Source organism: Erigeron canadensis, chromosome 4 (genome assembly GCF_010389155.1).
Source record: "Erigeron canadensis isolate Cc75 chromosome 4, C_canadensis_v1, whole genome shotgun sequence".
Taxonomy (NCBI): domain Eukaryota; kingdom Viridiplantae; phylum Streptophyta; class Magnoliopsida; order Asterales; family Asteraceae; genus Erigeron; species Erigeron canadensis.
The window spans coordinates 30,311,138-30,328,701 of NC_057764.1; the positions used below are offsets into that span (position 1 = coordinate 30,311,138).

The 17,564-nt window shown below is 31.9% G+C and overlaps 2 protein-coding genes and 1 long non-coding RNA gene across 5 annotated transcripts; 2 read left to right on the forward strand and 1 right to left on the reverse strand.

The window, feature by feature from the left end:
* The first annotated feature begins 381 nt into the window (after nucleotides 1-381).
* On the forward strand, nucleotides 382-1,251 carry LOC122595014. The gene is made up of 3 exons (XR_006323179.1): nucleotides 382-480; nucleotides 657-738; nucleotides 1,070-1,251. It is a non-coding gene; the product is annotated as an uncharacterized LOC122595014 (long non-coding RNA).
* Nucleotides 1,252-1,435: 184 nt separating this feature from the next.
* Nucleotides 1,436-3,302, forward strand: LOC122598586. 3 transcript variants are annotated; one of them, XR_006323655.1, is made up of 4 exons: nucleotides 1,436-1,675; nucleotides 1,766-1,913; nucleotides 2,018-2,162; nucleotides 2,501-3,302. XR_006323655.1 is itself a non-coding variant. In XM_043771180.1 (3 exons), the coding sequence occupies exon 3, from the start codon at nucleotides 2,569-2,571 to the stop codon at nucleotides 3,016-3,018; it is 450 nt and encodes a 149-aa protein (XP_043627115.1). In that variant the 5' UTR covers nucleotides 1,890-1,934; nucleotides 2,018-2,162; nucleotides 2,501-2,568; the 3' UTR covers nucleotides 3,019-3,302. The 3 variants fall into 3 exon arrangements, 2 of the variants coding, with proteins under 2 accessions (XP_043627115.1, XP_043627116.1); XM_043771180.1 differs by lacking the exon at nucleotides 1,436-1,675 and having other exon boundaries at nucleotides 1,890-1,934; XM_043771181.1 differs by lacking the exons at nucleotides 1,436-1,675; nucleotides 1,766-1,913 and having other exon boundaries at nucleotides 2,129-2,162; nucleotides 2,514-3,302.
* Nucleotides 3,303-6,771: 3,469 nt separating this feature from the next.
* Nucleotides 6,772-7,769, reverse strand: LOC122596309. The gene has a single exon (XM_043768858.1). The coding sequence runs from the start codon at nucleotides 7,664-7,666 to the stop codon at nucleotides 6,926-6,928; it is 741 nt and encodes a 246-aa protein (XP_043624793.1). The 5' UTR covers nucleotides 7,667-7,769; the 3' UTR covers nucleotides 6,772-6,925.
* Between the last annotated feature and the right edge of the window lie 9,795 nt (nucleotides 7,770-17,564).

Here is a 17,564-nt window from a genome sequence, read left to right on the forward strand (position 1 = left end):
CGAATCTTGGATTGAAATTCATGTGTAAGTTTTGATATTTGTTGTTTTATGAATATTTATTTATTTATTTCATAATATATATTGTAGAATTGATGCATCTAAGGTGTTTAATAATATGTGCGAAAGAATTTTTTTTTTTATCAATTTGATAGTATAGTTTGTGGTGTTAAAATGATCAAAAGCTTTTATTAACCTTAGTTGTCAAACCATTTCTCTAAAAATGTCATTTGTATACAAAAATCATTTGATATTTTAAAGTTGGGCATTGCCAATGGTGAAAGCAAGTAAAAGAAGCAGAAAAGAAAAAAAATCATTTGATATTTTAAAGTTGCACTACTTTTCTTAACCGTTATTTTTTGTTTCTTTTGACTGCAGGTGAATGAAAGAGATATGCTAAGACTTTCTTTGACGAAGGAATGGAAAGATTGATAATAAAGTGTTCCCATGAATAAAAAATAGTAACTCTTGATGGACACAGAGGTATGACTAGATTACTTGAATGAAAATTATGTGGTTGCTCATGGTTTTTGTTGATTCAGCCTAATATATAGGTATATAAATATATATTATGTATATATGTAACTATATATATAGATACATATATGTTACATGTCTTTTTTTTTAATGGCTTTAAACTGATTCAGCCTAATATGAAGGTGTTAATGCTTAAAATTGAAGAGGAGTTTTCGATTTTAGAGGCACAAACGACTTGTGCTGTTGAAGATTTGAAGTTTGCAGGTTCTTTTTAAAGTTTCTCCCTATGTTATAGTATTTTTCATTATGTGATTGAGCTCAAGTTTTGCATAGATGTGATGGTGAAGGGTATGTGGGTTTGTTTAGTGTGTTCATTGATAGTTGTATATGGTTTTTTCAATTTTATGCTATACATATTTATTTCAATTTTAAATTCAGCCTAATAAGTATTTAGCTAATTAGTTGAATGTATTCTCTGTTATGGAGCATGTATGATACTATTCATCTTGATGTAATCGAAGCTCTTGAATGTAATATCTCAACTGTTATTTCATCTTTAGCTTCTAATTTAAAAGCTTTTCATGTTCGAGTGCAGAGGGAAGCTTGGAATCTTGATTGTTTATTTGGCCATTTGTGAGTGTTTTTTGTTCAAGATGACGAACTTGAGGTATTTGAGATAATAAGACAGTATTGAAAGAATCTGATGCACTCCCGACAATGAGGTACTTTCGGTTTTGTTTTTTTTTTTTTGGTTTTATGAGGTACTATGGAAATTCAGTTTCGTGATAACTATTAACAGTGTTTTTGTAGAGGGGCTTAACCCTTTTAGTGGTGGCGGTGGATTTAATCCTTTCGTTTAAAAAAATGGGTTGGGTAACTCTTCAAAATGACTCAAAAAGTTTGGTTAAAAGGCTTAAGCTAATTTTTCCATTATTGGACGATAAGTTGTAGACTCAGACTTTAAGTGGACTGGTGCCTTCACTGGACTTTACCTCAGCTATATCCGGAAAGTGTTTATGACCCGAATAGTCATTGGGTAAATAATTAGTTTTATACATCTAAATAAGGGTTTGGATGAAGATGATGGTGAAAAGATAATATTTTGTCCTTGGTTATTGAAAATTTGTCCTACACTCAATACAAAAAATTGAGGGTTGCTGTGAAGGGCCATGGAGGAGGTTGTGTATTGCCTGCATTTTGGGTATGTCCTTTACATTATCATTCAAATCAGTGTGAATGTGACTATTATATATTTTAGTGGATAACATGTGTTCAAACTTTTTTTTCATAGAATAAATGCAGAGGACATGATGAAGAGAAACAAGAAACAGCAAGTTGGCGGCAAGGATGGCAAAGTTCAAATCTAAACCTCACTCACTCTTCAACCGTTAAGCCACTATAAATATACATGAACACAAAGAAGAAGCACATATCCACAGGTGCAGATTCATTTCTTTCAGGTTAACAGACTAGGGAGTTTTGTTTTTATTGCGTTTTTGGACTAAATGAGATTAGCTTTTGATATCATGTGTGATTATTATAGGTGTTGAAATTGGTGGTTAGTTTATATGAGGTGGTTGCTGGTGTATTATAAAGCACCATGTTGATGAAAATGGCCGTTAAGGAATGAGATATCTAAGGCAAAGACCTCAACGTTACAAGCATGGATCATATTTTTTATTGGCAAGGTATATAAATAAGTTACAAATTTCATGTTTGATGGTGTATACCCTTGTGTAATATGTATGATATTTCAAGAAAGGTCAATGTGACCATTGAACTCCCAATGCCAGAAGAGGTAATCGAGCAATTGGATTGCAAAACAATTGCTATAAAAAAGTGAGGAGGTGAAATTCGTCTTTGGAGAGTGGTGGGGAAGTATACATTTTTTGTTCTATATAGTAGTTATAAGAAAAATGACATTTATATCTTACACACTTTTTTTGTGTCGATCAACCTTAAGTTATATAGCTCTATAGTTATTTGACTTTTTGTGACGTTGGTGCGCACCATGCACCTGATGCAGTTGTTGTGTGCAGAGAAGTCATTGAAGTTACAGGTGCTAAAAAATGACCAAATGCTGTTGCGCAAAATATGGCTGAGACAAGTATTTCTCAAGAGGTTCAAGGGTTAAATGATGTTCCTTCAAATGATCAACCTCATAAGAGTGGCAAGGAAGCTGCAAAGCAACATGTCGGGGTTCGAGATTCTGCAATTGAAGTTCCAGCCATAGGTGGGCTCCAAATGTCTGTGGAAGATTCTGGGAAAGCTAACAATGCAGCAGCTCATGCTGAACATGGTATTTTACCTACGGAGACACAATTTTGTATGAAGGGGCTCACATGGAGAGAGGACATAAGGCAAAGATGGACATTGAAGTACTCAGTTGGAAAGATGAGATACCATCCATACAAGAGGACAAGCAAAAGGTGGACCTTGCAAATGTGGTTCAAGTATAAAGAGCATGTACACGTAGATGTCGAAGAACACGAAATAGAAGCAACATGTCTTTCAAGTATAGAAGAGCAGTGTTCTTTTTATTAGTTTTTGAGTTTGATCTGTCTTGAATGAAGTAAATGTGTGAAGAAAATTTATCTGCTTGAGGGTGTCATTTGGTTGGCCTTTAATCCAGGTATATGGTTCATAATAGGTGGGTTTAATTGATATTCTCTTGCTTGGTAAGACTGCCAAGGGTGACACAACTTATGTTATGGAGCAACATCACGAGTCTAAGTGTGAAATCATGTCACTTAAGATAATGACTTCTTATTTACATTTCTAAACTGCTTTGTTACATTAAAGATGGAATATAAATTAGTTTATTAGTATATTTTTAATTTCTATTATATATATATTTTGTAGTAGAATTTAGTTTTTGTTATTATAAATAGGTGGATAATTTATATAGTATTAATATGTTGGTGTTGAATTGGCAGAAGTATTGGATAAGAAAATATAAAAGTCAGATTTTGGTTAAATATGATTTTAGAATTTATAAGTAATATGGTTTCAATATGGATTGCAGTTAAATAGAAGGGGTAATTTGTGTAGCAACAAAGGGATTGCAAGTCTTGATGAATATTGAACCATATGGGTAAGTGTTGATATAACTATATAAGTGCTGATTTTTATGCTTGCAGATGTTGTTGTCATTGGGTGTCATTGATAAAAGGTGGAATAGAGACTAAAGAGTAAAGACTCTTTTTGTAGGTGTCATTGTATGGGTAAAAAAAGATAAGTTATTTGTTTATGTTTAAGATGATGGTATATTTAGGATAATGGTACATTTTTAGTACAAAGTTATAATAGGTCTTTAAGCGAGCAGTTGACACAAAACTACCGGTGCTACTCCATGTTTTGAGCAGATTTTTTTTTAAAGTTGGGTGTTATAATCTTTGGATTTTAATGTCATTTTATAAGATTTGTAATATGTCATTTGAATTTGCATTCATTTTATAAGATTTGGTGGAATATTTCATTGATTTAACCGTTAAGCATATATTTCAACGATATTTTTATCTTTAATGATCTTACTTAATTTTTACTCAATTTTATTAAAACAATACTAAAGTAAACCGCGGTTTTCCCGCGGGATAAAAATCTAATTGTGCTTCATTACACCCACAAGTTGTAAGCTTTTTTGTTTTAATTTTATCTCTTTAAGATCCTAAAATAGTGAATGAAAGCATGTTAAAAATAGAAAACACCACAAAAAATAAAACTAAGAGGCCAGCCAATATATTTGGAAACTTGACCTACACTATTAAGTTTGCACCAAACTACTAATTACAACAATTTGCTTGTATGGGCTTTTCAAGCCACCTACTTTATTCATCAAATAATTGAAATCAATAATCATACTTTTTTTTATGCACATTTGTTTATTTATTTTAAATATATATTACTATAGTGTTACTTTTATTTTACGCTTTCATTTAATGCATGATTTGAAGATGAGACCAATATATATATATGACATAGTCTTATCTGCTGGTAGGAAGGAAACGTACGTTGTATAAATACTTGAATCAATGTTAACATTTATGATGTTCATTACCCCTAATGCTTATCTGATTTGACATCCTTCATACTTATACATCTCTTAAAGAAAGGTAAAATCAAAGTGTCATGCTAAAATAAGATGAGTCGCTATGGTAACAAAAAGGACGTAGCTCTCTGCCACGAGCACACGCCATTGTTGTGGTCCGTGGTGGACGTGTAGTGAGGTATTAGCGATGACCAACGAGCATAGTTGTTCTTTTTTCCCCTCCTCTATCACATAAGTTATATAAAAAAAAAACTTGGAATAATTAGGTTTTATACTAATGATTGGTACTCGTATTAAGGATTTTGTATTGAACTAGTTATTAATTAGTGGTATTAGGATTTTTCTAATAGTGTTTTGTGATTGCGACAATTTAAGAGATAAGACTAAGGGGAGAGGAGTGGAGGACGACATCCAAACGGCATGGCCATGCCACCGAGGGAACACTGGCGCCAACAAAATGGCATGAAGCCGGCATGAAGGCTGGCGGGCTTAAAGCCCCGCAAGGGTTGGAGAAATCCGAACATTGGGGGGAGCGTGCGAGGTAGGGACCAACTGGCTTTTTTAACCGTTAACATCATTCTAAAAAAAAATAAAATTCCCTACCTCTTTATCTATATATATATATATATATATACACTTCATTTTAACCAAAAAAATCACCAAACAAAAACATATTTCACAACGAGCGTAATGGATCCACGCCAGACAGTTCATTTAGCGTAAATGGACATGATTACAAGCGCGGTTACTACCTTACCGATGGAATATATCCTACGACTACAAGAGGCTGCAAGAAAGGATGTTGAGCGGGCGTTTGGTGTTCTCAAGGGAAAATGGAAGATTTCGGACGGTCCCCTCCGGCTATGGACAAAGGAGAAAATCGAAAAAGTCGTCGCTGCATGTAATATACTACACAACATGATCATCAAAGACAACGGGCAGACAATATCACCGGTTCATATTATGAATCCACCGGTGCCAAGAGTTTATACCCGGAAGCAAACCGGGAGTTAATGGACGAGAACGTGCATCATCGGCTCCAATATGATCTCACGGCGCATGTATCGGCTTTAGACTTATCATACCTTGACGATCCAGCGATGCAGCCACAATCAATTGCGAGTTTGATTTAGATGTCTTCATTATCATGTAGAATTTTAGTTTCGGTTTATATTGTTATGTACTTTTTAATTCATGTTTATGTAATGTTTAGTTTAATTTTAATGAAATATTTTAAGTTTTTATTAAAAAAGAAGAAGTTTGATTAAATTAAATGAAAATTTTTTTTTTTGGGAAGGTTGAAAAGGTCATGAATGCCATTAAAAATGGTTAAGAAGATTGAAAAGGAAAATTGAGTTGGAGGTTTTTGATTGGTGGGATTTGAGAAAGATGAAATTTTAGAAGACATGACTGGTCTCCCCCTAAATGAAGATACCTCGAAAAACTTCTAGTAAAGGTAACCAACTAGCACCTCAAAGAATTTTATAGTTTGCCATTTGAGACCATTCAATATGTATGAGCTCGATAGCTACGGTTGTATCACTTCTGTCTTGATTGTGAGGCTAGCAAGTTACCCCACCATTAGAAGCTGTAATTTCCGCCTACTTAATGCCTTCATGCATTGATGAAGAAAGAATATTTCTAGAATTCTCAATTTTTGTTGTTTAAAATTTAAATCAATATTCTTTTGTATATGTGACTATGTGAGTAGCCGTGGAGAGAGCCTCATTCCGTTTAGCCCAACAAAACATTTTAATAATTGGAGTCACCTAATACCATATTACCATATAATTACGTGTATAATGACACTACATTATTATTATTACTTCATATATATCTCAAAATAAACAAACATATAACACCATATTACCTATTTCCATTTAGTGTAATTGGGTTCTGCTAGATACTTAATTATCCATATTCACGATTTATAAATTGGGGATAACAAGTAGCTTCTATGATTTTGTAAAGGGGATAATTTTGCATTTACACAGGGGATAATTTTGCATTTACACATGTAATTTTCGAAGAAATGAAAGGTTGTAATGAAAAATGGAGAAGGATATATGTATCTAGCAACATATTTGTTTTTCCCTTGTAAATTTTAGCTTAATTAGAGTAGAGTGTTTCATTGTTTTCTTGTTTCATTATATACACACAGCCACTGAAACATTACAATTTATTCTGTGTACAATATCTATAATCACTAGTCACTAGATCCAATAAATAAATATGTAATCCACAAAAGATATGGCAATAAAACCATTTATTTATATAGTAAAAAGGTAAAAAGTCAATAAATCAATATATACGGAACGACATCGTTTCATTAACTTGCAATAACAAGAAACGGTCATACCTAATGACTACATAAGAGTAAAAGTCGCCGCAATAATCACGCGCTCACTCAACCTTCTTACCGGCGGCGCCGCCACCTTCCATCCAAAGTTTTCCCGGCCGTGGCCGCCACGCGGCCAAAATTTCTGGCAACTTCCCACCCATCCGACAATCATAACCCCCAAACCCACCAACCACATCCGCCGTCACCACCACATTTTCCGGCGTCTTCGCCGCCGTACCACGACGGCCGGAGTTCATATTCACATCCCAGATCCCGATTTCACCGCTGTTATCATATTCATCATCTTCGAAATCTAAACCTAACCCAAAACTATCCCACAACTGTACAACACTTTTTCCGGCAGAAAAATCCGACCAAGAAAAACCGTTACGCCGCCGTAGAGCGAAATCACCATTTTGCCCTTCGTGTCGGAAAACAACATTTTCGTCCTCGGAATCTAACTCTTGATCATCGGAATCGGCGACGGAGGACGGCGTGTCGTCGTCGCAGTCCTCGTCATCGGAAAAGTCAAAGTCGAAATCATCTTGGTCAAATGTTTGCGGCTGACATGTTTTCTGACAAGAAGTTATTAACTTAAATCGAATACTATAAATAAATGTTTTTAATCTATTGAAAATGTTAGTAAAAGTAGCAAAAACCGCAATAAGTAAAGCACCCCATGTCCAATAACTATATAATTGTGGGATTAAAGAAAGATTAGAAAGTATTGATGGGTGATTTTGTTGTAAACATTTTATTCCGGCTTCGAAATCGCCTATGAGATTAAGCTCCGTAATCTCCATTTATTAAATATTTGTGAAAAATGATAATTGTGAGATAATTGTAAAATTGAATAATAGATGAGAGGAAAATGTAGAGGATTGAGTAGTAGAAGGATTGAATAAGTGGGATGGACTTGAGGATTTATAATGGTGGTTAGGTGAGAGTTTTTGGGAAGCCTTTTAAGATTGGTTAAAACTTTAAAGGTGACACCTATAGTATATACCTTCTTGTATATTTTAAGTCAAGGTAAAAAAACATGTGAAAGTTATACTTTCGAAGTGTTTTTCTAGATGATTTATGATTGTAGATGTATATTTTAAATTTTGAAGAATTTATGTACCTAGTGATGTTTTTCTATTTAGATTATTTGAGAATGGTGAGATATTTTTTATATGAGAAATTACTATCACGAAACCCGCGTAATGAGGCGTTGTTCATGACGACGACGGTGTGATAGTGGGACCACCATTGGTAGTAGAGACAGCGTTTAATGGTGTAGATAATTGATGTAGAAGTAGTTGATGTATATGGTTAATAGAGTTACTTTAAAAATAAATGACTGATAGTGTAATTTAACCATTGAAGAAATTTTAGATAATTATCCTCATGTAACTTTCAGCAAAGAGGTTATTTTTTATAATATAATATAGATATAGATGTTTAATAGATTATTATTACATGTGTAAATGAGTTGCACATTAAAAATAACGGTTTTTTATATTCACGAGTTGTGATTCAAAGTATAATCTTCATGCGTGTAATAGCATCTTAAACATAACCCTCGTGGCTATGTTTATTATTTCCCTTTCCATATTCATGTGTATTTGAATTAATCGAGATATATTGCTATTTTTTATGAAATTTTTCAGAAACATTTAACATTGTACCTAATAAGATTTGTACATAGAAATCTTATGTGAAGAAGTTTAATATGTTAACCAGTAAAATAACTCGAAAGTGTTCCAAAGATATTAAGTGTTTCTCTAGAAAATATATTACATGTCAATATTTGTTACGTATACAGAAATTTCAAACATTCGGGTATGTTATGCATAAAGTAAATTCAACATTTGTGTTTGTATCCGGTTTATTAAAAATATGTCATTGTAGACATGTAAGTGTCATCCAACATAAAAGAGCAAAGTGCAAAATTGCACGCTTCATCTTACTATATGTTTGTGTGATGGTATGATTGTATCTATATATGAAATTTTGTTTTTATACACATGCAAAATTAGGATATGTTATCTTTTGCCTCCTCTAACTTGCAAAATTAGGAGTTATATTTTCATATGAATTCGATAACTTGTTAAATGATAAACGAATATTGTACTTGAGTTATTTTTTTATAACTTAATTAGATAAGGCAAATAATTTATGCAGGTAATAATTATAAAAAAATTGAAGGTACATGTTTCGCTGTTACTTGCATCTTTATGTTGTCGTTAGCTCTTCTTAGTTCAATAAAACACCTAGTATTGAATAATGTTCGTCGATCTTTTGTTCAAAGTTAGAATCAGTCCATGTATTACATAAACACACCAAAAGAGAAATACAGTTCATCAATAAATTGTTACGAGTTAAATACAAAACAATGTTTAAAATAGTCTTCTATTCTATTTAAACAGGTAAAGATTGGAAGAGATGACTTGGCAGTTTTGGGTTGGATAAGATGAGATTAAAAAGTGGAACACGTTGGAAAAAAGCGGAAATTTCTAGGACCCAACCGCGCCTGCTAATAATAATTTGCTGAGTCAGTAGTTTGGATGTGTGAGATGATGATCCAGTTGATGAATGGCTTGGATTGATGAGTCTGCACCATCAATTTTTTTGTGGCTATTTCACCACTAGACGCCTGACACATTCCACGCCCCACGTCACTTGAGATTGTGGTCACCGATTTTTTTGCCTCCCCCACTTATTTTGTTTTTAACTTTTTATTATGAAAGTTTTTGTTTTTGTTCCATACCATAATATTTTTTGTTTAAAGAGCATAATATTTTTTCATAAAGTGGGTGTTTTTAGCTTAAAATACTTGTTAATTAGTACCTTTATAAATCAAAAAATGAATTACTTATTTTTAACTGATTCTACTAACAGGTTCACTAATCACTACTAACGTTGTAAAAAAAATTATTCACGTAAAACTATAGTTACAGGACATGATGTAAGATTTGTATTTCTCACATTCACTTTTAGATTATCATCGTGATAACAAAAGTATTATAACTAGTATTAGTCAGGATGATGTACCACCCTTAAAGCTAGGCTACAAATTAAGGAGCGTAACTAACAATAAGATGGGGCTTAATTATATTGGGGCCTTCATCCGCAGCTTTCTTCAGAACCGAAGCCTCTCATGAGGTCAACCTGAAAGTACGTTGTACTATGAATAACATATGATTTTGGACCATCATCAGACTACTTTGTCTTCACTCGGCAATAAGACAAAGTTTGTTACACTACAGTCCACACCGAATAACGGCCTCTTGCCTCGCCAGCGTCACCCTAAGGGTGAGATTCTAGATCTCTCCATGAGGCACTATAAATACTCTTCATTGGTGACTTTAGAACCCAATGTCAAATTCACACAAACACCCCATTTTTACACTTGGTGGCGTGAAGCAACTGTGATACTTTACACCAATTGGGAATCGCCAACAAGTCTAAAAAACCTTCCAACCATTTCCTATTACGAGATTAACCCCCAGTAATTAAGTGTAACTTTACCTTTAAACAAGTCAAATTATGTTAAAAAATTCTTGTTCAATTGATAGGTGTAAAGTTTCTTAACTTTAATTTGGTCGATACAATTTTTTTTTTATCTGGAAGTTAAATAAGAATGATTTGACAAAAACCGCGCGAACGTACAAGTTTGAAGGATTCTGATGTTTATTGTTGGTTCACCTTGACAGGATGTTATACTTAGCTAGATTAATCGTTTTCAATTATTTTTTTTTGTCATTTAACTATCTTATTCTATAATAATGAATAAATAGTATGTTAATAATTAATAATCATACTTATAATAGGAAGATTAAAAAAAAAATGGTAGACAAACATTAAATAATGATAACATAAAATAATGATCTGTGTTAGAAAAAGGAAGTTAGGAAAATGACATGGAGTATTATAGAAATTCCACCAATAAAGATTATTATATGTTGGTCAGGCAAAGTGAGTGTGACAAATAGGGTTATTTATATTGTCATTTTCGTAGCAAAAAATGTATCTTCTAATGTTTATTGTGGATGCTACCTTACACAAATATATGAAATGAAATAATAAAAAAACCTCTCTACCTTTGTAAGTTGGCATATGTATTAATTTTCTCATATGATAAAAACATTTGATATTTACAGAATTACAGAAGCAACATACGTTAATTGATGATCATAACTTAATTTACGAAATAGATTTCACATGAACATATAACATATTACATGAAACATATGTATTGCTATGGAAACATGTAACTGGCAAGTGCACATGATTTAGCTTTTACTTGTGTACGCGCACATAGGTTTCCACGTATTTTTACCAATCTAGTAATTAATTGTTAAACACATATTTTTCAGTGATATTCAAGATGAGATGAAACAAACTTACCCATACTAGCCTTGTACCCGCGCGATGCGGCGGGGCATAGGAAAAAAACGTTGGTTAAATAACGGTACCGTGTTATTATATGAATGTATGATTCAACTCAAGTGTTTCTTAGTCCGGCTGAAAGTGCAAACCGCCGTTGTTGTTTCAAGGAAAGAAAGGGATATGCCTAAGGTTTTTCTTATAAGGGTATTTTTGATATTTCAGGGATAAAGTGTTTGATAGGAGTATAGATTAAAAGGGTAAATTGGAGATTTTAAAGGTAGAGTGTTAAATTTTGGAGGGGGTAGTTTGTTTATATAGATAGTATAGATAATATTTTATACCATGTATTTATCAAAAATGATAGTAATAATTATAAAAACCTAATGTTGGATCAGTGTTGAAATTTTTCCTATTTTTAGCGTTAAGTATATCGAAAGGTTTGATGATATTTACTTAGAAATAATCTTTCTATATATCATTATGTAATTAAAAACAATGGTGTCTATATCTTACCATCCCCAAGATAGGAATTGGGTGCCAAAAACAATATGTCCCTTAAACTTTTTTCTAATTTTATTATTAAATATGGCATTTGATGTAAGCTAGGAAGAGGCCAGGTATAGACCATTATAAAAATGCAAAGAAGTTTTCGATAAATATAACTCCTTTGTAATTGTAATTTGATAATATGGTAATTGGTAAGTCGATAAACTTCTCAAATAAACTACAGAACCTAAGGTGAGGTGAGTTTGTTGTGCTTCAATACATATAGTTGAATATACGTCGTTGCTCGATCTTGATTTGTTAAATAAGTATCACAGACCAAAAGTACCCCTTTTCATGGACATACGGAATATTTAGTAAAATAAGATAAGGTTGTTTCAGAAATATTCGTACTAATCTTATTACTTTAGGTGCTTGCATAAAGGATTTATGAAACATTTCCTTAAGATATGGTTAAAATTTAATTATATAAGTTAATGATTGTTGTTATTGTCAAACATGTAATACTAGACAATTTATAAAACGTGCCATTATGTTTAGGGTATTATTATTACACCCTACATACGTACGCACAACATTTGTTTTAGTATGGTTGTAAAGTATGTGAATGTAATACCTAATGTCATTTTTTTTTAGGTTTTCGGTCTTAATATCTAGATAGTACGTATATGAATGGGTTGAGATGTAAATAACTTTACTTTTAATATATAAGTTAATCAATTCATATATTAGAAAGATCCAATAATCTTTCTACTTATAGATCAAGAACGTTTCTATTTTAGTACGTATCTTCTAATTAAACAGCGAGTACTGTATGTGCTTATACTGTAGTAATTAGGAACAGTTTAAATTATGGTATGAAAATGAACATGTGGTTTGTATTATTTCAGCAAAACTAGCTGGACGGCTCCCGTCCTTTTCGAGGGGACCTGGCCCCCGGGGGCCCTATACATATGTTTTGTGGTAACACACATTTCACAAGGCAAAAAATGGGTATATGCTCAAACCATATTCAAAAGGTATATGCTCAAACCAATATTCCTATTCTATTTTACTTAACTTTGTTTTCAATAAAGCTAACGTCAGTAGATCATGAATTAATGAGCAAACACCCGCATCATTTATGACTATTGACTATTGAGTGAATCAAATAGGCCTCCATGAGTTCATTGCGTGATAGACAGACAATTGTAGTAGGCTGATTTGAGTAATTGGTTATTTTCTCTTAGAATCATAAATATAGCTAGCCGTCAATATTAGTCCGCACCAAAGCTTCAGTTTTGGAAAGCTATGCTTTAAGTGTAAGCTAAAGTCACCGTCCAATTTAAAATGTATTTTCGTTTCGGTCGATATCATGTTGAGAAATATTTTAATGATACATCAAAATAAATTATAAACCATATACAAAAAAGAAAAGATGCAAATTGGCCGGTATTGCCGTATTGTAGGTTCGGAATCAATTTAATCAGTATTTTTATGTTAACGTCGATTTGATTTCTATGCTTCTAGCAACTTACTAAGGGCAAGAGCGCTCATGCCTCCAAGTCTCATCTCTCCTCATGAGGTCATGCTTAGCCATATACTGATACTGTATTATTTTGTTACATTATTTCGTGAGAAAATGACCCATACTGTAGACTTTACCTAAGCTGAGGTACTATCACATTAAAAAAAGTTACAGATTAAACCTTTGAATTTGATAAACATACATAACCCCCCCTGAATTTTACATACCCCCCCTAAATTTTACATAAATTCTCCCTGTTTGACCTAAGATAGGTACTGCATGCTTTACCTAACATTTTTCCTTATTTCATATATCTAACTCATGCCTAATTATATATAACTTATGACAACCATGTCTCACAATTTTCTTTTAATTATATTCACACTCTCTCTCATTGCTTCTCCAATCACTCAATCCAATCATTGTCCCAATGTTTCTCTATCATCCATGTCTCCACAACAATATTTGCCAAGAAGCCATGCCAAATATGGGTAGCATCCATACCTTAAGCTAATTAGCGGTGTTGCCGCTACCACCGCCATCACCCTAATTTTGTAATATTTAATGTTAATGTATATATTTTTCTCATTTAGAAAAAGCACAAACCCATAATTTTTCAAATTCTAAGAAAATAAAAATAAAAAACAAAACATTAATATATAATGTTTAAGTGGACACATTACTAGTTTTGGACCCCAACAAGAGGTTGAGCTTGACAATTTGAGTATGTTTTTGTTTGCATAACTTTATGTGTCTTATCATGCGATATAAGTGGTGAAGAGAATGGACTGGATTCCACTCCACAAGTTCATTATTCTGACTTGTGAGAAAGATATATAATTTTATGATGAGTTTTGATCATTTGAAATTAAAATTTTCATAAAAATTAGAAATTGACCAAAACACATTGTGTTCTTAATTTAACACAATGTGTTTTTAATATGTTTTTCAAAAACACACTGTGATAATTGTGTTAAGTTCATATCACAGTGTGTTTGAACAATTTTCCGATTTACAGCGCTATCAAAAGCACACTGTAATTTAAAACTTAACACAACATATTTTACATTACACAATAAAAACACATTATGTTCTATAAAAATACAATTAAAACACATTGTGTTAAATTCAGATCACAGTATGTTTTGGCAGTTTTCTAGTTTTCATAAAAAATTTAATTTTCAAATGAACATTTCACATTTTATGATATGTTTAGAAAACGATAAATATGAAATATTAAAGGGATTCATATCTCAACCAAGTTTTTTTGGTATCTAGACCGCACCTATTATTTGCAGTGATAGTCGCTGCAAATAGTGCAAGCCTCTTATCTGTAATGGAAAATCTGACAAAAAATAGCGGCCTCCTGTCAGTAATCGCTGTAAATAGTCTGGTTTAATTAACAAAAAAGTGGCCAGGATACCAACCGCCAATATTAATCAATGTGCATGTAGATGTTGAGGATACCAACCGCCAGGTTCCTCCAACTTTCACTAATTTTTTTTCAAACACTCGTACATTTCGACCTTTTGCAACTTTCTTTAAATTTTTTTGATAATATAGATTGCAAGCATCTTAAGTGCGATTGAACGACTTTTTACAAAAATCATATCCAATATTTTAATAACAAAGAAACCTGAAAAAAGCTATTTTAAACGATTTTTTAAAACTCCAATCTATATTTTTAACGAGGGTTCTTATGTACAAGTTTATAAATTCTTGATTTTTTAATGTGATGATGATCGATCTTTCATATTCTAATTAAGGTTTTTCTATAAAAGATTATTAAACTACAAGATAAATCTAATATACAAAATAAATAAGGTAATCAAAGAAAATATTTTTCCTCATTACAGTATATTTTTTCTTCCCTTAGTTTTTTATATCTTTTAGTTTTTATTTTTGCTGCCAATTTTTTATATGTACAAATTTAACTACTTGTATATATTTCTCACATGTTTTACGCCGGTTATAAGCTAGTTTATATTTTATAAAATATTACGAGTACTAAAAAAAACACCTTTGTTACTCAAATCGCACACAACAAATTACGTTGCATTTGTTCACACTTTTTAATTAGTGTGAACAAATTAAAATTTTGTTACGCTTTTATGTGTGTAAAAATATATAGAATTAAAAATGTGTAGTAATTTTTTCACACTAAAAAGTGTGTAGAATTAAAAGTTCACACTTTTTAGTATGAACTTTCATAATTATTTTGTCACACCTCATTTGTTCACACTAACTTTTTTAGTTTTAGTTAGTGTGGACAAATGGGTGTGATAAAATAATTATGAAAGTTCACATTAAAAAGTGTGAACTTTTAATTTTATACACTTTTTAGTGTGATAGTGTGAAGAAATTACTACTCACTTTTAGTTCTATATATTTTTATACACATAAAAGTGTGATAAAATTTTAATTTGTTCACATTAACTAAAAAGTGTGAACAAATGAAATATTTTTTGTAGTGACACTATCCATTTTTATTCATTTAGATCATTAATTTTCTTTTTCTCTTATCATTTTGTATTATGTTATTGAAATCTACTATCTCATTCTATCTTATTTAAATTACTCTTACTTCAATTTAGTTATAAACCGTTGCTCTCTAGAAATCTCTGACAAATATAATTCGATTTTTATTTTTTTGGCTTTGGCTTCGCCTTGCAATTTAAAAAACTTTTCAAAGGTAAAACCTAAGCCGGAGATCTTTTTAAAAACAACATTTTTATCTTTAGATAGAAGTATGACCGTATACCGGTGCCACTGTTGTTACTTTAATTTAGTTTGAATCTCATTCTAGTCTAAATATTAATAGAATCGCAATTCGATATTAGAAATGTAGTGTTTATAAAGTTTTGACAAATTGACCAACCAAATCACAACAATACGCTTTGGTTAAATCGCAGCCAAACTGTTGCAATATGGCCGATTTTTGACCTTTTATTAAGTTACATATTCGATGATGAAGTTTAAAGAGTTATACGCTAATGAGAATTGACCATAAAAATCAAAATATTTTATTTCCTTTAGAAAATACGAGAGTAAGTGTCCGCGCGTTGCGGCGGTGAGATGGTGGGGGTGATAGGTTATGAAGTGTGATAGCCAAATGCCTTAACCGTACGGGTTCCGCCCTCGGATTTAAATATTCGTCGAAATTATATCGAATGACATCTCTAATGAAAGAGCATGAAATTTTAAGAACACCCATATAATTTTTATAATTTATTGATATACGGTTTTTGAGATAGAAGATTTTGAATGAATTGGAGGAATAAATGATTTATGGAGGAGAGAGAAAAAAAATGATTGGTTGAGATTTAAGGAGAGAGAAAGGGTATTATAGTTATTTTAGGTAAATATAGAATAGATAGAGAGGACATTTTGAGAAAGTAAATATTGAAACTTAAAATTTAGACAAGGGAATCTGCTTTATAATATAGTAAGTTTATCTCTAACACGAATAGTCAAGCAAATATGATGAAACATTTGTAACTGTTTCTAGACCACATAGATTTTATTCAAGATTGATTCGATAAGCTACGTTAGGAAAACGCAACCCATGCTATCTTGCTTCTTGCGTGTTTTTTTCCTCCTTTCCAATTATATTTTGAAACCATTTTTTTAAACCCATCTATACGACTTATTTCAGGACGACTACTTGCTCAGTATCCTTTAGCTGTCACCATGCCTACAACTTTGTATTTTCTATTTTTTTTTTTTTTTCTCTTTGTAATTAAAAAAACCTTTTTTTTTTTTTTTTTTAAATTTATTTTCTTAACAAAGTAAAAAGAAAAAAAAGTGTACAATACAAACAATATGTAACTAAATACGTAGGAAACTGAATACGTAGGAAAGTGGTGGACTGAAAACCAAATACTTGGGCCAGTCCAGTCCCGATTCGGATTAGGCAGTCTCGTGCTGTTTTCGGGTTTTCAGCTCATCCTTAGGTATTCTATCAACGTTTGTATTTTATGTATGCAACTAACAATGTAACTCTGCTAAAAAAACCCCAAAAGAATGTAACTTTTGAACCTCATCCACTAACACATAAAAAATAAAAAAGATCTAACTTATAAATTTTGTTGGTTCTGTTCCTACCTACAGTTAATGTTAAACACATGTTTAAAATATAAATCCAGACTTTAAAAGATGTACTTTTTGACTGATCAGTGAAACCTATGTTTTCACACCTTATATTCACATGGGTTTACAAAAATGTTGAAACATATGTCTAAAAATATATGAACAAATGCATAACAACTTGAAAGATCCTCTATTCCTCTTTTTGACTGATTAGTGAAAAGTAATGA

What these genes read in the sequence shown, in the direction of transcription:
- LOC122596309 (XM_043768858.1), bottom strand. Translation starts at nt 7,666, where the DNA reads ATGGAGATTACGGAGCTTAATCTCATAGGCGATTTCGAAGCCGGAATA.
- LOC122598586 (XM_043771180.1), top strand. Translation starts at nt 2,569, where the DNA reads ATGGCTGAGACAAGTATTTCTCAAGAGGTTCAAGGGTTAAATGATGTT.